Raw genomic sequence first — 21,819 nt, forward strand, 5'->3', positions numbered from 1 at the left:
CCGGATGGCAGTTCCGCCGGGGCGGAGCCGGCCGCGGGAATACCGGGCCGGGGCACGGCGCCCCGCCAGCCCCGCCGCCCCGGGGGCGGGCTCCAGCCGGCGGTGCCGGCCCTCTCACTCGCCCCCTGGCCTCCCAGGGCCGGCCAGGACCCGAATCTCCCGGCAGCCGACCCCCCCCCCCCCCGGCCTCACGCTTTATGAACGCCTCAGGTAATCCTTCACAGGCCTGGCAAAAGAAACTCACCCCAGTTCTAAACTTAAGGGAGCTCTGCGGGGTGAGGGTCGCGTCCTTCTGAAGCAGGCAACCGGCATGCTGTACTCAGGGGTCTGAAAAAGCTTAACGTGTTTTTCCTGGTGTATTTTATGTAATGTTCTCTTCAGAGAATGATCAAGACCGGGATGTAAGATCTTAAAAGCCCTTAAAGGGAGACAGATGTTAAGGTATCTTTGTACACTCTTAAACACAGTAAAGGGAGAGGCCTGACCGGGATCTCTGGTTACTACTGAAGTACAAATAATAACTAATAGCCACAAAAATCGCTGTTTCTCTTAGAATGCAACAACCCCTCTCCTTGCACCCTGTATAACGCTAAACTGCCATATTTGTCTCCTTTAGAGAAAGGGGAAATTGCGTAATTGGAGAAGCACGTCAGAGAAAGCAGCACGCGATGGTCAGAGAAAGCAGCATGCGATGTTCGACGCTACTGCTGATGGGGACCTCGGTCCACGGGAAAAGCCACCCCCGGAATGTGAAAGCTTAGGCTGGCAGATGGCTGGCGGGTTGCTGTTGTTGACGGAGACCGGGAATTCACAGTGGTTCAGTGACTCTTGAATAAGACAGTCACATCAGGAAAATGATGATTGGGTTACGGGCATCTTATTTCATTCTAAAGGACATTGTTGGCAAGTTTATTGTTTTAAAAATCATTTCGTTGTTGCTGTCTAATGACCCAACGGTAAGGACCGTTTTAATTTGCAGAACGGACTATGAAGTTCAATGATAAAAGTCAGGTTGTGAAGCAGCAAGTTTTCCTTCTGTGGTTTTATTCAAAAGATTGTTGAAGCAGAATAAAGGAGATGTTGTGGATGTACTTGGGGCTACAGGGGACTCATGGGTTTGTGTTGTGAGGGGGAAGAGAGGCGAAATGCTCTAACAGCTACACGGGACACTTGTGCGAAAGTCCTGAAGATGATGGAAGTTCATGTCCATTTATTTATCATTATGGATCTGTCCTGGTTTTGGCTGGGACAGAGTTAATTTCCTTCCTAGTAGCTGGTAGAGTGCTGTGTTTTGGATTTAGGATGAGAATAATGTTGATAACACACTTATATTTTAGTTGTTGCTAAGCAGTGTTTATACCAGTCAAGGACTGTTCAGCTTCCCATGCTCTGCCAGGCGCACAAGAAGCTGGGAGGGGGCACAGCCAGGATGGCTGACCCAAACTGGCCACAGGGCTGTTGCATACCCCGTGACGTCATGCCCAGCATATAAACTGGGGGAGTTGGCCAGGGGGGGCAGCTCGGGGATGGGCTGGGCATTGGTCAACAAGTGGTGAGCAACTGCATTGTGCATCACTTGTTTTGTATATTCTATTATTATTATTATTATTATTATTATTATTATTATTATTATTATTATTATTATTATTCCTCTGCTGTGCTATTAAACTGTCTTTATCTCAACCCACAGGTTTTACTTTTTTTTTTCCGATTGTCTCCCCCATCCCACCGGGGCGGAGGGTGAGCGAGCGGCTGTGTGGTGCTCAGTGGCCAACTGGGGTTAAACCACGACAGGATCTCTGAATGGAAATTTAAACATGGACCTTCTTCCAAAAGGTTTCCAGCTTCTGAGCTGATCCTGCATTAACTTCTCTATCAGCAACTTTCATTTCCTTTAAAGCGTCCTAATGGTATCAACAGTATTTCACACTCACCACAGGACTCGGGGGTCGCTCCAGATTTACTTACGCTGACCTCTTTTATGAAGCCTGCGTAGGCCCCAGACCCAATTCCTCCATAGCAGGCACCTACAAGAAGAATATTGGAGTCTGCATCTCAAATTCTTGCCCAGTTTTGCTTTGTGGGGAAACCAGAGCGGTACCATGCCAAGGAGGTACGCTGGGGTCCGCAAAAATCCCTACGGGCCTTCAGCGCTCTGCCCCTGCCCTCTTACTTCACTCCTCCCAGTGCAAAAGGCTCTGGGTATTGAGCATTTGCTTTTCTCAAAGTTCACGCCAAAGGGTGGAAACATTTACCTCAGGATTTGCAGGCACGAGTCTCTGCCCCCAGAGACAGTCGCGTCCTGAGGGGCCTGGCCTGGGACCAGCAGGGACACCACAGGCACTTCACACGCTTCTGCCCGAAAAACACCGAACGCGCATTTTTTTCCCCCAAATCCGCTACGCACTTCCCCCAGCCTGGGTCTGAAGCGGGACTCCGCTGCCGGCCGCCCCCGGGCTGAGGCGTTCCGCCGTTGCCCACGTCAGCGCCGCGCCATGACGAACGCCTACGCACTACACTTCCCTACATGCCTCGCGCGTAGAGCGCGCTCCCGCGGGGCTCACCGCCCAAGGGTCGCGGTTGTCCCCGCCCCCCTGCAGGACGCTTTTCTGATTGGCCGATGCGTTCCGAGTGCCGCTTTCTCATTCGCGGGCCGGGGCTGCCGTTGAAATTTGAAATCCTGTGGCGGCGCTGGTGGAGGGGGCGCTGCCCGGCGGTGGCTGCAGCGGCGGGAGCTCGCGCTTGCCGGGTCCCGAGCATCGCCTCAGCCGAGCGCCCTGCGGGTTCGCACCCGGGCCCCGCCGGCAGGTAGGGGTGCTGGGGAGGGGGCGGCTCCAGTTTTCTACAGGCTGCCCCGCTGAGTTCGGGTGTGGGAGGGCTGGGGGGGCACGGGGACCCCCTCTGTGATCTGGGGGCGGTGTGGGGCTGGGGGGGACAGGCTCGGGGACCCCCTCTGTGAGCCCGGGGTGGTGTGGGGCTGGGGGGGGGACAGGCTCGGGGACCCCCTCCGTGAGCCCGGGGAGGTGTGGGGCTGGGGGCGGACAGGCTCGGGGACCCCCTCCGTGAGCCCGGGGAGGTGTGGGGCTGGGGGCGGACAGGCTCGGGGACCCCCTCCGTGAGCCCGGGGTGGTGTGGGGCTGAGGGGAGCTCCTGTCGAGGGGGTCTCAGGGGCACTTTTGTGAGCTTACGGCCAAGAGACTTGGGGGGGAGCTTCTGTGAGTTTGGGGATGAAACGGAGCTTGGGGCGGGGGCTCGGGGGCGGAGCTCAGGGGCTCCCCCATGAATTCGGGGATGAGGTGGGGCTCAGGAGGATCTTGGGAGCGCCTCTGTGCGTTTTGAGGGTGATATGGGGCTGAGGGGGGGTCGGGGTCGCCTCTAAGCATGTGGAGGGGGGGTATATACGTGGTCACCTCTGTGAGCTGGGGGCTGTCTGGGGCTGAGGGGGCTCTGGCAGCTGAGGTGGCCGGGGGCTGCCGAGGGCCCTCCGCTGCCTTTGGAGGTGGGTGATGTGGGGCTCTTGTGGCCCAGGGCGACTCAGGAGTGTTGGGGGCACCCCGCTGAACTGGGGAGACGGGGGAGGTGTTTTTTTGTTTGGTTTTGGTTTTTTTTTTTACTGAAAGCACGGCTAGGTGCGGTGATGGGCAGGGACAGTGCTTTCCCGGAGAGCCTGCGCAGCCTTTCCCGGCCTGGCTGTCCCTCTCCCCGGCCCGGCCCGGCGGAGCCCCCCCATCTCCGGCTCCCGCCCTGACCCGGCCGCTGCAGGCCCAGGCCACCTTTTGTTCCCCGGCCCCGAGTGCCTGCTCCGGGGCTTAACGAGGCCGGCTGGGCCGGGGCTCCCCATCTGCTGCCTCCCAAGCTTGGGTCGGGCTCAAACTGCTGCGAATTTTCCCCCTCCTCAAATGGTTGAGAGTCGGGTGACTTCTGTAGTCAGGGGAAGGTCGTGATTATGAAGGAGTCAGTTAACCAGAAAAGTGATTATTCTGAACTGAGATGTTTGCTAAACACTAAACTAAAAAAAAACAAAAACCAAACAAACCACATAGCAGTCAGCTCTGTCAGTTTCTATGGAAATATTCACAGCACATACTAAGTTATTCTGTGAGCAAGTGCTCTGCATCTTAGCTGCTGGAGGAGTCCAGAAGGAACTAGAAACAGAAAAATAAATAGAAAAAATAAGTAGAAATGGATAGAAAAAATAAATAGAAAAATCCCATCTTTGCCCTGCATGTTCAGTGGCTTTTTTAGGCATTTGAGATCAGATTGGTGTTTTGGATGTTGTGCCTCAGTCATCATTAAACAACAGGTAGTTGCCATGAAGCCCTGAACTTACAAATGATAGGTACCTGAGGTTTAATTATCTGATGTCATTGAATTTATGTTCATTCTCAAATACAGAATGACAGACTGCTGGTTGCACCTGGATAAATGTTCTTCTAAAATGTGGAGCAGTTTCATTTTTGTGAGCTTTGATTGGCTTTAGCGGGAAAAGTTGCTGCTTTTCACAATACTTGCTCTCATGGGTTGGACACTGACTACTTTAAAGAAAAAGATGTCTTTAATAAAGCCTTCCTTCCCCTTTCACTTTATCACAGCTACTAGTTAATGAACTTGTGAAACAGAATTTAGACCAAATCTTGGTTGCAAATATTCTAATAAATGTTGAATTATTTTAAATTATTTAATCCTAGAAAGGAGTTTGATATTTTTTTTTTAGATTTGATATCTAAAGTGCTGGGCAAAGGTGGTGTATGTATATGGTGTCAATTTATTGGGTATTTTAACGATCTGAATCTGATTTAGCAACGGTGCACAAGTAGCTCCACGGCAAACCTGAGGAAGTCTCCAAACAAACCTCCCCTGCTTATGGAGCTTGTTTTAGAAGGTGTTGCCAACTTTTTCATGTCCTAGGCTTTGTTTCTAAAGTAATTACAGAAAAGGACTACAGTCTGTAAAGATCCACTTGATCTGTTGTCCCAATTTTATTGTGGAATGAAGGAAAGCAGTGACGTTCACTTCAAGTTCTACAAGTTGTTAATGTAAAAATACTTTATATACAAAATTACTTGGGCTAAAGTATGAATATGATGAATAAAGGACTGAAGAAATAGCTGATACAGGCGTGCTTTGCTTGCTATTGCTTCTGTAGCCATTGTTTGCATTCCATTGCTGATTAAAAGTGCTGTTGTCGGGCTTGCAGACAAAGCAGCTGAGTTCAGTGGAGAGTATGAAATGTGTGCAGGGACTTAAATACAGAAATTTGAATACATAAGGGCAATGAAATTGAAAGCATAACTTAAAATATTCTGTGGGAGTGTTCTTGTTACCTCTCTATGATGATGAAGACAATCATTTGGAGTCTTCCTCAGTTGATTTTTCTGGACTAATCTTGACTGCATGATGGAGAAATAAGCTAAGAGGTAGCTGTTTTGTCAAATCAAGCATTTGAGATCACTTGGAATGGTGATCCACTGCAGATACTATAAGGTTAGATCAGCCTATGTGGTCTACTAAAGCTTGCGTGTGTCCAATGTAAGAACAATATTTAAAAAAATATCCTTTTAATTACAATTTTTTCAGATTTGCATACCAATAATGTCTGTGCTGCAAAGGATTCTTAAGTACTATGTGTCTTACAAAAGCAGCACGTGCTCGGACAGTGCAGGAAAAAGCTAAATAATTTTATTCAGGACTCTGATCCTAAACACACCCTGAGTAACCAAATTTGGTTTTGTTGTTTGCTGATGTACAGTGTAGTAATGAGACCATGTGAATGAAATAGAGAAATGATTGTCATCAGCCCCTTGCAAAAGCTGTAATTTTGCTTAGCTTAGATACCCTGTTACAAGAGACGTGACTGTCTGTCACTACTGGCTTTAAGGGGTTGGGAATGAAGAAACTTCAAATGACAGAGCTCCCTGTAAAGGATGGGCAGCTTAATTAGTACGGTTATGTTAACTGTGGAAAGCATAATATCAACAATTAACTTCCTAGACCCCAAACAAAAGCAGAGGTGCTGTGCAGTGCTGCTTTTAGATGCTTTTGGAGTCTTCTGAGATCTAACTTTTCATATGAAGATTTTCAATACTTTTAAAACTTCTTTTGAAGCTGTTTATCTTTGCTAGCCAGTGCCAGGTTTCCAACTTCTTAGATTATCTGGAAGTGCATCTGGCTGACCACACCCTCTCATTCATGCTGTGATGTTGTATGTGTTGATGTTCTAGAATGAGTCTGCAGATTTTAAATGCAGAAAATGGAGGAAACATCAATGATGATCTAGCAGTGGAAGACTGTGGCTTTTTCTTTGCACCACCGGAACCTACAGGGAGACCTTCCATTCTACGCCTGTCCCAGAAAGAAAACTTGCCACCAAAAAGCGTGGGAAAAGCTATGAAGGTAAACTTTTGCTTTTGTATTGATTATATTTGTTTGCGTTCTATGATCTCTGCTAATGAATGCATGTGCTATTTGGAGCTCGAAAATAGTGTTCATGTTCTTCCTTTTTCCTTCCCCCCCCGCCCCTTTCTTAAAGGTAACCTTTCAAACTCCTCTAAGAGATCCTCAGACTCGAAAAATCTTAAGTCCTACTATGACAGACAAACTTGAGACTACTTTCACACTTGATGATTGCAGTGAAGCCTTGGTGGATGATCTTTTATCTGCACCCATCAATGCTGAGTAAGTAACGTATTCACCGCTAGTAGTATTAGCAATATGGGACATATGGAAGTTCATTTTTCCCCATTATGAACCCATATAGTTAAAATGTAACTTTGTATTTTATAACAAGATGTGAACTGCACGAAAGGACCAAAATTAATGCTGATTGATGCATGTACTCTTTTTAAGAAAATGTTATCTTTGAAAAAGTAATGACGATTAACTTGGTTGTAATATTGAATACCAAACTCTATTTCTAACTCCTCAGTAACATCATGGAGATGCCTTATGTTACAGATAAATAGTTGAAGAGAAAAGGGACACATTAGGCAGAGAATACAAAACTGTTTCCTACTGTAAGGGTTTCATGTGAGACTACAACTATTCTGAAGCTAATCCTTAAAATGAAGCCTTACAATTTCATCTCTTGTATGTTAAGTACAGTTTTATCTCTTTAGATTTTTCTCTTTAAGATACATCTTCTGAAGGGTTAGCTTGAATTGACACCTTGAGTCAGTGAGGATTAAGATTAAAGAAAATGTAGCAACACAAAGTGAATATACAAGTTTGTGTGCCTTTATAATCTAGCAGCCTGGGTCTCAAAGTGTCTTACGGTAGCTGTCTAGAAAGAGCATAAAGTCTGCAGTGATCCAGTTTGGTGTTTTGCAACTCTACTACAAATATTGTTATAATGGTATAATAATACAATATTATTTAATAGGCCTCAATGTGTATTTTTGTTACTGACTTTTTTAGCTCCTTTTTAAGCATGTATAAACACCTGACATCTATAATTCCCAGTGGCAAGAAGTCTCAGATCTTAGCTGTGTTTTCTGCAAGGAAATACATCCTTTTGCTTGTTTTTTAACTACTCAATACTTTCATTTGACCCCTATTCTTGTTTTTGGGAAGGAGAGAAGGGAGAAAGATGGGAACACTTAAATGTTCTTTAAATGTATACATTTGCTTCAGCTCTGAACTTGCATGTATACTCTAGTTTAGAAAAGTACTTCTGAGCTAGCCACCATAATTAAGTGACTTAATTGCATTTATGCCTCAAACTTATTGCTCACATGAATAAAAGAAGATTTAGTACACATAAGGTTCAAGTGAGTTAGAAGGGCTAGTGCCAAATTGGTTTTAGTTAGAGCATAATCATATGTCAAGACATTGCTTTTACTGAACATGTCTTTTCTGCTTGTAAAATGTAAGGGTTTGTTTGTAGCAAAAAAGCTCAAGGACTGGGTGTTGCTGAAGGGTGTCACTTTTGATGAGACTCAAGTAATTCCAGTTTCAAGCAGGTGTCTTGCTCTTGACTGGCATTTATTAGGTTAAACGCTGAAGGAGAATGGGAGGGGCCTGAGGAGTTGAACAAGCCTGGGGCTGAACTATTGCAGGGAAGAGGCACTCCAACTGGGTGAGAAGGGCTTCCTTGACTCTTATCTCCCGCCTTTGCTTTCAGGTTTATCAAAGAGGTGGTTTTAGTGAGTGGCTTTTAATCGTGTTCTGTTCTAGAGCAGATATGGATGGCACATAGAAATAATAACTTTACGAAGGGACAAAACAATGGGAGGAAATCCTGTTTCAGGAAGTAATGGCTTAACTCTCTGTAGTCTGAGGCTAAGCCTCAAAGTTGAATAGAGTTTGGGGAAATAAAGTGGGGAGCAATAACTTGTAGAATACCCAGCAGCAGTGAGTACACAAACTTTCTTTAACCTGTTTCTTCTGCTAGAGAGTCTTATCTTTCTCTTTTCTGGAGAAGTATTTTCTCGTATACTGCTTTGCTCTTCAGATCTGCTGTTGTGCAGAGTTTAGAGTGCCTGAGGTCCAGGTTCTGTTTTGGTATGTAGGCCTTTAGTGATGAAATGCTGGTGCGTACTTTCAGGGGAAAAATAGCTGCCACAATGACCAAAGTAATGACTAAACGGGAGAATCATGGCTCAGTTTGGTCCTAGACTTGTGAGTCGTGACTCATAGATGAATCTATATGAAGATCTACTACTAGTTGTGCCTGTGTTTGAGCTCCTTACTGTTAATATCTCCTCTTAAGCAATGTATATTTCACTGTCTAGTGAAATGGAAATGTCCATATGCTATAGTGCGTAAAGCAGCCTCCAGTGATGACTGGCATAAGGTAACATAGCTGTGTAGAACAGGTAGCTTAAGAATACTGACTAGTTTCAAGTATTGATCTCCCTATAGTTCATTTGTACCAGAGCTCATAACTTCTGACTCTTTAGGTGGCAACTGAATTCTTGCTGTTATATTCTTTTGCTGTCAGCTGCCTTATGTCAGAAAAAATCAGATTACTCTGAGCATACAAAGCGATGTGTGCAAGTATCTTTCTAAAGATGATTTCAAATAATGTCTAAAAAATAGCTATAGCATGTGTGATCTGACTTCTTTTTTTAAATGCAGCACATGTCAACAAAAGACTGAAGCTGAAGCAAATAATACGGTGATAAATACACAAATGCCAGAGAAGGTCAGTGCGGCTCCTTACCCAGATGATGAGATGCCAGTGAAGAGTCGAGGTTCCTACAATCTTGATTTCGATAACTTAAATGACATCAATCCCTTTCAAAGTTCAGTGCAGTTGCAGCATTCTCCTGGAAATCTGCAGAAGTCTGCTGTAAGAGCCTCTAGCAGCCCTGAGAAAACTTCTGAAAAAAGTAATGATTCTCTTCTGGATGATACAGCTTCTTTTGCTTCAACCACAGCAAGTACAGAGCACTCAAGTGAAGAGAAGACTCATCTTGTTGGAAAAGAATCTGTATTGAGAGGGCTGGAGCCTAACAAATCCAAGCTGTCCTCTAAGCAAGCAGTCAGCGACTCTCTGCAGGATGTGAAGTCTACTGCCACAGATGTGAGCCAAACTGATAATTCAGTGGGATTAGCAGAAGCACCTACACCTTCTGTGCAGTTACTTGGCAACTTAGGTCCCAGTAGTTCTGATGTAACCAAATCTTTTAAAACTGGGGAATCAAAGCTTCAGAATGTTTCAGTAGCAGAAAAAGCCTCTGCAGAAGAGTCGAAGCCTGTAGAAGAGCTGGCTATCTCCAAAGGGGAACCTGCAGAGAAGCCTGATGTCGCCAAGGCTGGACCAGTAAAACTGGAATTTGACTTTGATAATACCACTGCTAGAAAGCCACCTCCTAAGAAACTAGGTAAAAGACCTGGAATTAAGCCACCCTCCAAAAAAATTCCTATTACCAAAATGAAAACAGAGAATACTGAAGTGCAAAATAAAAGTAATGTGGAAGATGAAATCCCTGTTCCCAAAGCATCTTATAAGTTTGACTGGGACAAACTTGATGATCCAAACTTTAATCCGTTTGGAGGAGGCTCTAAAATTTCCAGCTCACCCAAGTGTTCTAAACCTAGCCCTCAGAAAGCTCACCTGCAAGAGGAGCAGGATAGTACATCATCAAGGAGGGAGCCTCATCCAGTAGAGCAGGATAACAGACCAAGTACCTGTGAAACTCTTGAGAAAAGAGAAGACAAAAGTCTGTAAGTAAATCTGTAGCTGAATGTAAAGCACCTTGAACTCATGCGAGGAAAAGATAGTCAGGTGGTATCTTTGACTAGTTGATTCTTACCTCCTTGTCTTCCTCCCTCCGAGGTTGGCTGAGTCTGTTGCACGTTGTAACCTTTAGCATGATAAGTTGCAACAGCAAAGATCTCATTGAGGAAACCATCCCGAGATGGCTAGCTCTTGGCAAAACGTGTTCTTAAATCTGGAGGAATGGGAGGGAACAGGCTTATATGGGAAGAGCATTAGTTCCTCAGTCAAGTGGTGTTCTCCCCACTCATCCAAGATTACAGTAAGATGTGGAGAATCAGGTGACTGCTGCTGTCTTTCAAAAAACAGGTGAGTAGGCAGCAGTGTTGCACATCATGCAGTGTGTGAAGGGACTAGTCAGTTCTGTTCTCCGCTTAGTGTCCTGGCTGAACTCTGAGGTGCTGTTTCTTCCTTGCATGTTCTTGGTATCTGGATGCTATCTCCAATAAAAAGGCCTGCATTTTTTTGGCACCACATAAAACTTTTTATTTGAGAATGGGAGATGTTGTGTTGCCTTTCCTAGAAAGTCTGACTATAAATGTCAGCATTACTATAGATAGCCAGGTGCTTATCAGAACTAGACTGGCACAAGATGGTCATTTGACAGAAATGTCAAATGTTCCCTGTGTAACGTGATCAGCTGCTGTTTACCAAGGTGAAAAATTAAGTTTGTGTTGTCAGCACTAACTGAAGTATTGGACTTCTCTAACGAAGTTCTGTGCTTTACACCAATAATCACTGAATTAGTTTGGAAAGAGTAGCAGGCTGCTTGTAAATCTGTTCTTAATTAGACAAAAAGCGTATCTTTAAAAAAAAAATGAGCCTAACAAATGGAAATAAGGGAACAGTGTTAAGTGAACAGGAATAAGTGAGACTGCTGTGACTTTCTACTTCCCAGATAACACTGCTTCTGATGGAGGGAGGGTTTTCTGTCATTTAAGTTATCACCAGGCAAGACAGTGAATTTACATCCCCACCCTCCTTAAAGCTTCCTGTACTGTGCAGTAGAAACTCTCAAAGAAGCTTACTTTGTTCAATGCTTCAGTATATCTGGTAATATAGAACTCAGAACTGTCTGTGTGACTTGGATTTTGGTTTTTTTTTCTTTTGTCTTTAGGGAAATCAGCAAACAGAGTGTGGTAGAAGACAAGCCAAGAACTCAAGAAGACAAGCCAGGAGTTCAAGTAGAAGCTGAACTTCCAGGAGAGATTACCATGGTAAGGTATAGGAAAGAGAGTTGGTAATAACAAAGTTGTTCCATGAAACAGAGTTCTTTGACTTAACGTTGTCAAACCCATGTTTGATATTTTTGTCTAAGAATTATTGTTTTTGTGCATCTTCAGCAGCTCTAGAATGAATATCAACTGTGCAGACTTGTCTTTTGAAGGTAACATCAGAGACAACTAAATTGGTACCTTGGTATTTAGTATCTTTTTTTGATCAGCAGTCACATATAAGGACAAACATAAGGGTGTGAACTCTAAAAAAAAAAACAAAAAAAAAACAAAAAAAAACAACCAAAAAAAAACCCCAAAAAACAGACTCCTGTATAATATGAGCTGTACTCAGTGTTGGTAGTTTAGTTTCTATGCCTGTGAACCCTTGGTTTATTATGCTGGCTGCCCAGCTAGTTTATGACAAACCAATTTGATCATCATTATTGTGATTTTCATTGCATTTAAATAATTATTTTAACAGTAAAAAGGCTTGTGTTTTTCTCATTAGGAGAAGCAAATGAGCCCATCTAAAATGTCTCCAGCTCATGTCCCCTCTCAAGATAATTTGGTTTCTGCTGACAGTGGAAAAAAGTCAATGTCTGCAGAAGAAATTGAACCTAGTTCCCACAGAACTGAAATAACAGCAGATGAGCAGACAGCTAACACTGAACCTGAAGAGCTCTTCAGACCATCATCAGAAGGTAAAGGCATTTCTTTAGAACAGACTGAAAGGATATTGTTAAAATAACCTCTGTGTATGTATTTCTCTACTTCAGTTTTGGCATTGATTTCTAGTTTTTGTCTCTTATTTTGCTCTTCTGAAAGGACTGTAAAACCTACAATGACTAGCAGGGGTGGGAAATGTACCTAAGCATATTTCTAACTTTCTCTGGATAAAGCTAAATTCAAAAAGCTAGCTATTAGCATTCAGCTGCCTTGAAGGATGAAATTTAGGCTGGTACAGAAAAGATCTTTTTAGATTTTTCAGTGGCAGCTTTCTGTACTGGAAAAACGCTCCCTTAAAATCACTCCTGGTATTAAGGACTTTCTAAATTGAGAGCACTAGAGCTATGCAACTACCTGTATTTGAGTCTTGCAGATTACTGCAGGCCTTAGCACTGCTTGAATACTGATTTCATATTGTAGTGTGGGTGGTCTTTCTTCACTTGCATGCCTGTCTTGAAAGCTTACTATATAGCTGTGACTTAACCACCTGGAAGGGTTAATCCTTGTAGGATCATTGTGTGGAAGGATGAGCAAATGATTTGACTGCAGTGCAGTCTGTCGCTTATCTTAATACTTGAGTGGAATCAGTAAATTGAGAAATGGCTAAAACTTCGTTGTTCAAATCTGAGCTGTGTGCTAATTTTAATGGTGAGATTGCTAATCTACTCTTCTACGGAGCATTGTGTAAGAGAGGAGAATATCCGAGTGTGCTTGCCACTTTAACCATAGAACAACAGAAGTTCAACTGTGTGTTAAATTCTGCTTATTCTTACAGGTATTTGGGGCCAAATGGAAGCTCTGAGTTTGCTTAGCTTAGAAATCATTTCCTGTTTTTTTCTGATTTTTTAATAGATAGAAATACAGTATTTTTAGCAAATGAAAAACTAGAGCTCATGGGATGGGAGCAGAGATTTATTTGCTTTATACACGTACCTATTTGTTTCTGTCTATGGGTGCTTCACTGTGAGACAATATGACAATATTGCATCTTCACTGTATCATTTCCTTCTTTTCAAGTTCTAGGAATGGGCATAGAAATAGACTATCTGGAACAGTTTGGGACTTCATCAGTAAGTATGACATTGAAATGTTTTGTTTGCCTCCCTGGCAGAGGGGAGGAGAAAGGAAAATGAAACTGTCAAGCCTTAAATGTTTTCAGGAAAATAACTTCACTTTGAACTTTCCCACAGAAATATAGATTCTATTCCAAAGGAATGTGTCAACAAGGCTGGGCGGGGGGCGGTGGTGGAAGGAAATGTAGTTATAAGCAATTCTGGTAAGGATCAGAGGTCTTTTTGCTTTCAGTTTGCAAAGGTGCTATTTTTCTTTAATAGGGTGAAACTGAGTTGGATGATGTTTCACCTCTTTGGTTGCTAAAACTGCAAGAACATAATGCTTCGAAAGTGCAGGATCATTGTTTTGAAAATATTTTTTTTTTTCTAAGCTCTTTTGTTTTATGGGCAGTTTCAGGAAATCTGTATCTAAATTGGGCATGTCATGTTTTAATCAGTTCAGCTTAGTTATTCTTTCTCCTGCTTTGGTCCAGAGCAGGCGTGGCTCTGGATATACAGTGAATACACTGAACTGAAATTTTTTTGATTACGCTGTTTGTCCTTATTGTTGTAGGAGCAAAGATGGAGAATGACATACACTGCTCATTCAGCTTACAATACTATCTTTCCCTTTCAGTGTCTTCTGCTGGTTTTGAGTAGTTCATAAATGTTTGCCCTTTTTGGCTCTGTCTGTGAGCAGATTGAGTTCACTTGATATTACATAAGGACTTGAGCATGTGGGCACCGATTTCTCTTACGTAATTTTTCTCCTGAGAACAATGCTCTGGCCACTGAAGAATAGGCTCACCCTCTCTCCAGAGGATTATTTATGTACATGTGTGGGATGTGTGTGTTATGCTATGAAGCAGCATATCTGCCAGTTTATGCCTCTTTCCCCGCAGTTCAAAGAGTCTGCCTTGAGGAAACAGTCGCTGTATTTGAAGTTTGACCCTCTATTGAGAGACAGTCCGAGAAAACCAATTTTTGGTACTATTGAAACAAATACGAATATTATGACTGCTCCACTTCAGCGTGGGTAGGTATTGACTTAGTCGAGGCTGTAGTACATAGCTTTACAAAGAAAGGCAGCGCTTGAATATAATGGTGTGTGTGTTCACTTTTAGTCCTGTTGCTGATTTAAGTAAATTGGTTGAGGAAGCCGAAAAGCCTGCAGTGGTTCTTCAAAATGAAGAAAAACCAAAAGGACTAGATCTTCTGGGAACATTCACAACTTCTGTAAGGGTGTCTGGAATGGTATCAGGTTTCATGTTGATATTTTGGGAAAGGGATGGGCTAGGTTCTGGACTTAAGGCTTACGCAGATATTCTAAGGATCACAGAACACTTATGCTTATTTAAACTGTTACCTTAAAAACCAGATTGGATACTCACATCAAAGTTGAACTTTTTGATGGACTTCATTTTCTTAAGTATTAAGTCTTTTTTGTGGAAACTGGTGGCACTGCACATGGTCTAGGAGAATTTGAGCTGTTTTTGAGACTGCTTTAATCAAGGAATCTTTTTCAAGCAGCTGAAGCCACAAAAATAAGACAAGCTTGTATTTTAATTGCACTGCTGGGATGAAAAGCACTTCTTTGATTAAACTTGATGCTCTACAATCTAAGGCTTATAGTTTGAACAGCCTTATATGAACAGATCTGCACACAGCAGTTCATCCTTAAATGGTGCCTTTTTTACTGGTGGGGAACAGCGTGATGCTGTCTGCTTTGTTTCTGATAGCTATAATTGGTGGGTAGCAGTTTCTATTACACTTTAAAGATAACTGCATAGTTCTAAAAGATATCTACAAAGTAAGAAAGTTATGGTAACAAAGTTATGGAGGCATTTTGGATGTTAAGTAAACTATGTTGACTTAGCGTTGAATAAACTACATACAGCTAATCAATGGCATGAAAATAAGAGTCTGAAGCTCTGCTTTTTGTCCTCCTCACAGGACACAGGTCCCCTAATTCCAGATTCCCTGACTAGTGATGCTCCTCCACTCCCTTTTGCTGCTTCCACAAACACTGCCGTGGATGCTATTATAGATGTGCTGAAATATAGCCAAAAAGACATGGATGCAGCTGTTGAACTGGTTAAGAGAGAGGTATGGTACCCTTCCAAAGCAGAACTTTGCGTAGCCTTGAAATTCCCTTTAGTTTAGATTATCTGGTATAAATCTCTGTACTTGGTAATTCTTTCCATCGTACTTGATGTAGGCATCTTATTCTGAAAAGCTTGCTGTGCGCTTGATAGGAGCTGTAGGTACAGAACTTTTCAGAGCTAATATCTAAGGAAATACGGTAAACTTCACTATTAGTCAGGTTCTGCCTTAGAACTGGTCACAGTATTAAAAAGCATCTATTACCAGATGGAATGGTTAGGCTTAATATCAGTGATCTGAATACTCTTTATTAAACTAGGCGGGAAATACCTGTTCTTGCCAATGGGATGGAATGGCTTCTGATATAATTATTTCCATAAAACAAGATAAATCTGCAATGTCAATTCAGTGATCAATTTATTTTTTGTGGGATGGGGAGGCACAGAGCTTACCCTGGAGGAGAAAAACATTGGTGGAGGAGGGAAGAAGTATTTGGTGGGCTTTCAAGCATATTCTGTAAATATATCACTATAGAAACTGCTTTTGAGCCCCTGTCTTCTTACTGATGCAAGAAGAGTTATGTATCCACTCACTTCAAAAATCTGAGTACTTGATTCATTATGGCTTCTGGCTTACGTAACCTTACAAATGTGAAATAATAGGAGTAATTAAACATAAATAACCTTAAAGCTAATCGTGTCACTTCAAAATTAACTTCAGAAGAAAATGGAGCATTCAAAATTCCTTACTAGCTATACTGCAGGCAATGACACTAAGGACACCAAATGAAGATGCCCTGTGATTATTTGCTGCTTATGTTATTCTTTCACTTTAGAGTACAAAGATGCTAGCTTTTCCAGGAGTAACTTTTGCTTTCTGTCATTTAGGGAGGATGCTTTTACCCAGCATATTGTCTAGTACGGGAAAACAAGTGCAGCTTTGACAGGGGACAGCTCCTAGTGCATTGATCTAAAATGAAGAATTTATATAATAACAGGGGGTGAAGCATGTAATATCTTAAAATTGATGCTCTAATCTCTTGTTTCAAAGAACTGTTTTAAACATGCAAACATAGTTGTAGCAAGACAGGTGTGACTGGATGACTCCAGCTGTGTGTCATTAAAAATGCTTGGAATTACTATATTAACTTGAAAGGAAGACAGACTAAATTTTAAGATGCCTTTTTTGGTCAAACAACTCAAGAGTGGGAGAAAAAAACTGTTTACTTTCTGGGCAAATATAGTACTTCATGAAAGCATGGTTTTTGGGGTCTACTGAACCATTTCTGTTGAGTTTGCAAATGCAAGTTTCTAACTGGTTTCAATCTTCAGATTTTTGCTTTTGTAACATTTGTTTGTAGCCTAACTATTTTAATTCTGTCCCTTTATACTTTGGTACATTCTTTTTTTACTTGTGCCCCACTTGTCATCTGAAATATTACAATACATTTAAAATGAGTTTACTCTAAAACAAATACCAAAAATCAGTGTACTACAGTATATCATGCAACTTTGAGGGGAAATCAGCAGGTGCTCTCACTTCCTTGTTTAAAATTCCAGGTTGTTTTATGTGTTTTGGGCCTCTATTGTTGAAGGCCTCCGACACTGCAGTCAACTACTAGTGTTACAGTTCTTAGTAGAAACCCCAGGACAAAATCAAGTTCATGGAGTCTGCACAAAGCATTTAGCAAAGAGTGCTTATACTGCTTAATACTATTACTGTGAGTTCTGCTTTAATTCAGCTTATGTGAAATAGGTATGGTTATTCTTAAAAGAACTGAGGTCCCTTTAAATTTGGAAACATGGTAGGGGGAGGATTGACTGTTGAATACAAATGATTCCCAATAACAATTTGATCTTGACTAAATAGCCTTCTGGTATTTGCTTTTTCCAGTGTTAAGATTAGCAGATTTGTGTGGCTTATTTTGTCTGCCTTGTAAATAAAAGGCAAATATATGTCACTTGAGAGAATATTGCTTCTTGAGAGAACATTACTGGCCAAGGAACAATGATCTACATATAGGATGAATAAGAGTAGCCAAGAGGTTGGCTGAGTTGACTCTGATCTTGCCATTTGAGAGATACTGGTAACATTGAGTGGAAAACATGTATCATAGACTCATAGAATGCTTTGGGATGGAAGGGACCTTTAAAGGTCATCTAGTCCAACCCCCCTGCAATGGGCAGGGACGTCAACTGGATCAGGATGCTTGGAGCCCCATCCAGCCTGGCCTTGAATGCTTCTAGGGATGGGGCATCTACCACCTCTCTGGGTAACCTGTGCCAGTGTTTCACCACCCTCATCATGAAAATTTTTTTCCTTGTTTAGTCTAAATCTACCCTCCTTTGGTTTAAAACCATTACTCCTTGTCTTGTTGCAGCAGGCCTTGCTAAAAAGTCTGTCCTCATCTTTCTTGTAGTCCCCCTTTAAGTACTGAAAGGCTGCAATAAGGTCTCCCTGCAGCCTTCTCTTCTCCAGGCTGAACCACCCCAACTCTCTCAGCCTTTCCTCACAGCAGAGGTGCTCCATCCCTCTGATCGTTTTTGTGGCCCTCCTCTGGACCCTCTCCAACAGGTCCATGTCCTTCCTGTGCTGGGGACCCCAGAGCTGGACACAGTGCTCCAGGTGGGGTCTCACCAGCAGAGTAGAGGGACAGAATCACCTCCCTCAACATGTATGTGGGATCTACGTATCAATCTATATCTTACTTGGCTCAACTTTGTAATGAAACACTTAGTTTTGAATCTGTTAAGCAGTTAGAACTTATTTTTCTCCATATCAAGTTATAAGTATACCTAAGCTGCCCTTTAGACTGTACTGAGTATCAAATCTCTTCCTGTGCAAGAAACAAAGGTTTACTTTTTCCCTCAAAGGTTCAAGAGAAAGAGTTGGAGACACAGGAATGGAAAAAGAAGTATGATAAACTTCACATGGAATACAAGGAAATGGGGTATGAATCTGTCTTGATTTTTATATCTACTTATTTACTCCAGCTGCTTTTTCCAACTTATGTTCAACATTGTTTTTCATGTTTTATTTTTTAGAAAAATAGTTGCCGAGTTTGAAGGTACTATAACACAAATGATGGGTAAGTTCCATATTTACACTTTGAATGGCTTGGGATGGGTGGGGCATGCTTAGCCTAAGGTTACTAACTGAAGTTAGTACTCTTTCACTTCTGATGGCATTAATACTTCAAGTGCTTCCAGGGTGAGTTTAGAGTTTCAGACAAGGTAGTCAGAGTAACACTTCTATGCATATTCATACAGACATGATATCACTTCGTAGGGAATGATGACTTCCTGAATCAGGCGTGAACACATATAACTTCTTATTCTCCAGTGGAGTGTGAGCTGTTGGTTTATTAAAACTGGCAGAACCAGTTGTCTGCACCTTGTGTTTAACTGTTTATCATCTGACCTCATTTAAGTGATAGAGGTCAATAGGAATTCTTGCTGGACAGACCTGGCCTTTGCTTCAGTCAAGTTTGTGGCTTCAAAGCTAGGAAGACATTAAATGAAACTCTTGTTGTATAGGTACATTCTCCTCGTTCAAAGCTGAATAGCCAAACCTGTGCCTCGCTTAAATTTAGTTCTTTAAGGAGACGGAATATTAGGTCAGCTTTTGTGTGCTGCTTTAAGCCTATGGGAAACAAAAGTCAGGTCTGCTAACAAAAACTTGTCCTGAAAGAGTTTGCTATGCTAGTTTGGCTTGTTATCCCAGTCTCCTCCAGATCTTCTAGCCATTGTGTATATTTAATGAAAACAAATATTTTTGAATTCCTTGCTTCTGTCACAACATTTGAGGCTCCTGTTATGGTAAACTTGGGTGTAGTATTTTGACTACATTGCAGGAGAAGTAATGATTTCGGCAAGCACCTTGTAATTGGCCTTTAATGGCCTTAGGGTTGGTGTGAGGTGGTATGTAGCAAATAAAGAGAATATGACTGCTTCCTTAAAAGCAAAGATATGATGTCCTTTCAGAGGAGAGGCTACATTATGAAACCCTTTTTTGCTTCAGAGGAAGAATTGAAGATGTGGGGGTTATCTGTTCATAGTAGGGAACTAGTTTTATGCTAATGCAATAACTATCACGAGTCTAACCCTGTTAACTCTACTTTCTTTAGAGGATGCTCAGAAGCAGAAGGAATTTTCAAAGAAAGAAATGCAGAGGATGGTGGAAGAGAAGCAACAAGTTATTTCAGATCTGAACTCTATGGAGAAATCTTTCTCTGAACTCTTCAAACGATTTGAAAAACAGAAAGAAGTGCTAGAGGGTTACCGTAAAGTAAGATGCTATACTGCAAATAATACCCTTCCAAGATAAATGAGACTTAGTGGAGAGGAAATGATGAATTTCTAGAGCAGCCATTAATTAGCTAGTATAGGCACTACCTGTAAAACCAGGTGCTAAGTTGTTGTTTATTTAAAGATTTTAAAAATTACTGGTTTGTTGTATTTAGTGGCTAGCCATTAAAGTATGATAATGATCTCTCTGTTAGAAGCCAAAGTTTCTTCAAACAGAAGAATGAGCCGTTTCTTGCTGCATGCATATCATGTTTCTGTTAATCATAGACATTCTCACGTAGCAACCGCTGCACAAGGGTAGCTTGTTTCCCCTGCATCATGTTGAATGGATGCTGAAGAGGATTTGCTATTACAAGTCAAAATGATAATACTTTATTGGGTGTTTTTTAGTTTAAAAAAAAACCCCGACTTGGTAAAGTCAGACCTTCATTCTGCAGCATCTTCAGAGACTGGAGGAATGAAGCTAATCAGGAGCATAAGCCATGGTTTCTTATTGCAGGCAATGCATAAAAATTGATTCAGTTGCTGTTTAAGAAAAGTGCCTTCAGATTTTTTCCTTCAGTTATCCTTTAATGTCCCCTACTTACTCAAGCTTAGAAGTAGCCTGTTATAAGGTTCATGGTAGTCTAGGTTTGAGAAACAGTTATGATGTCTGTGTTATGACTTAAGTTTGTGTTTTACTAACATATGTCAGACTTCCCTTATGTTATGTCCATTCTGTATCTCCACCCTAAATTCAGAAGCCCTTTCCTTAGCACTGAGTTAAAGCATCACTTTGAAACAGAGTTGCTAAATTCAAGAGTTGGAATTAGTAGGGAGTCTTAGCATGTGTCTCAGACAGTTCCAGCTTGCTGCATTAGCTAATAAAATAAGGTGTCATAGTGTCTGTGCCTACCAAGGTAACTTTCTTGCTGTTAATGTTGGATTCATTTACATCAGGGTCCAAAGCCTCAATGTGTCCATGGATTCTCTGAAGTAATTGAATTTCTAGTTATTCTTAGGCCAATTGCAAGCTAAGACAAAGCTGATTTAAAAAAAACTTAACAAAACATACAAAACTGATTAGTGACCTTAGTTTCAATGACCTTTCCCTTTCAGTAAAGCTTGCTACTAAATAAACAGAGCATGTTGGGAGGGAAATGGGGTGAATAAATGTTAGCTTGCAAAGTTAAGAGTTGAAAGGGAGAACTTTAGTCCCTGTGTGGGTCTGTGGGACTTCACAGTTGTTCGTTACTCTGATGAGCAAATAGTGCCACTGCAGTGTAGTCAAATAGCCCCTTTGTGAAGTGGAGAGCCTCTTCTTCCATCTACTACACATAAGCTAAATAAGCTTCTTGTTCTTGGGACAGAATGAAGAAGCTCTGAAAAAATGTGCTGAAGAATACCTGGCTAGAATTAAAAAAGAGGAGCAGAGATATGGGGCGCTAAAGGCACATGCTGAAGACAAGCTGCATCAGTAAGTACCGTGTCAAGAAGCAAAGTACTGGGAGTGAAATATATAGTTTTCACAGTTGCTGGAAAATGTGGTTCACTAATGCCAAAACTTGGCTTAAAACATTTTTAGTTTGGAGATTAATCCAAAGCACAGGAATCTACTGTGATTCTATGAACAGTTTTGCTGTGCTGTCTGAAGGGGATGTAAACACTGTCTTGCTTCCATTTCAGAGCAAATGAGGAAATTGCCCAGGTGCGAAACAAAGCTAAATCAGAGATTGCAGCACTACAAGCCAGTCTCCGCAAAGAGCAAATGAGGATCCAGTCTTTAGAGAGGAGCCTTGAACAAAAGGTTAGTCAAAATGCCATGAGTGAGCCTCTTCAAGCTATTGCCTTAGACTAGGTCAAGAACTGCCATGTACCAGTGCTAGAGATAGCCAGGCTTACTGCACTGGTTTTGATGGCTGCCATACTGGCAGGCTTTGAGAAACAGGCATTGAAACTTAAGGCACAATTCTATTATGTCAAGACTCATCTGTATGTTTAGATTTTCTGGAACAAAGGGTCGTGGGTCCCATAGGTGGGTCGCGGAAGTGATCAATCCAGGCTACTGTGTCAGGAGGTTATCTGAACTACTAAAGGAGATGGTGATATAAAACATGTCCCAGAGCAGAATCTGGGAATGAATCTTGAATAACTGTCTGGTCCAGCTTGTTCATAAACATTATTTGTGAGCTGTTAGCACTAATACAGACTCTTGT

At 42.1% G+C, this 21,819-nt stretch overlaps 1 protein-coding gene and 1 long non-coding RNA gene across 9 annotated transcripts in view; both read left to right on the plus strand.

Annotated features, from left to right (window-relative positions):
• The first annotated feature begins 85 nt into the window (after positions 1 to 85).
• On the plus strand, positions 86 to 1,022 carry LOC148051342 (uncharacterized). The gene is made up of 2 exons (XR_015699617.1): positions 86 to 210; positions 617 to 1,022. It is a non-coding gene; the product is annotated as an uncharacterized LOC148051342 (long non-coding RNA).
• A 1,631-nt stretch (positions 1,023 to 2,653) lies between these two features.
• TACC3 (transforming acidic coiled-coil containing protein 3) overlaps positions 2,654 to 21,819 on the plus strand; it is a 44,567-nt gene continuing 25,401 nt past the window's right edge. For 2 of the 8 annotated variants that reach the window (XM_087736112.1, XM_087736110.1), the window contains exons 1-16: positions 2,654 to 2,808; positions 6,222 to 6,393; positions 6,530 to 6,675; positions 7,988 to 8,074; positions 9,076 to 10,167; positions 11,337 to 11,436; positions 11,945 to 12,137; positions 13,180 to 13,232; positions 14,117 to 14,250; positions 14,339 to 14,468; positions 15,168 to 15,320; positions 18,191 to 18,267; positions 18,362 to 18,405; positions 19,444 to 19,604; positions 20,974 to 21,080; positions 21,290 to 21,410. In XM_087736112.1, the coding sequence (XP_087592238.1) occupies positions 6,223 to 6,393; positions 6,530 to 6,675; positions 7,988 to 8,074; positions 9,076 to 10,167; positions 11,337 to 11,436; positions 11,945 to 12,137; positions 13,180 to 13,232; positions 14,117 to 14,250; positions 14,339 to 14,468; positions 15,168 to 15,320; positions 18,191 to 18,267; positions 18,362 to 18,405; positions 19,444 to 19,604; positions 20,974 to 21,080; positions 21,290 to 21,410 (2,769 nt within the window). In that variant the 5' untranslated portion in view covers positions 2,654 to 2,808; position 6,222. Of the gene's footprint in view, positions 2,809 to 6,221; positions 6,394 to 6,529; positions 6,676 to 7,987; positions 8,075 to 8,191; positions 8,350 to 9,075; positions 10,168 to 11,336; positions 11,437 to 11,944; positions 12,138 to 13,179; positions 13,233 to 14,116; positions 14,251 to 14,338; positions 14,469 to 15,167; positions 15,321 to 18,190; positions 18,268 to 18,361; positions 18,406 to 19,443; positions 19,605 to 20,973; positions 21,081 to 21,289; positions 21,411 to 21,819 lie in introns of those variants that run through there. The other 6 variants (XM_087736111.1, XM_087736114.1, XM_087736113.1 and 3 more) reach the window with 6 other exon arrangements.

This window comes from Nipponia nippon, unplaced genomic scaffold (genome assembly GCF_047370975.1).
Source record: "Nipponia nippon isolate SJK-2023a ecotype South Korea unplaced genomic scaffold, ASM4737097v1 scaffold_6, whole genome shotgun sequence".
Lineage (NCBI taxonomy): Eukaryota > Metazoa > Chordata > Aves > Pelecaniformes > Threskiornithidae > Nipponia > Nipponia nippon.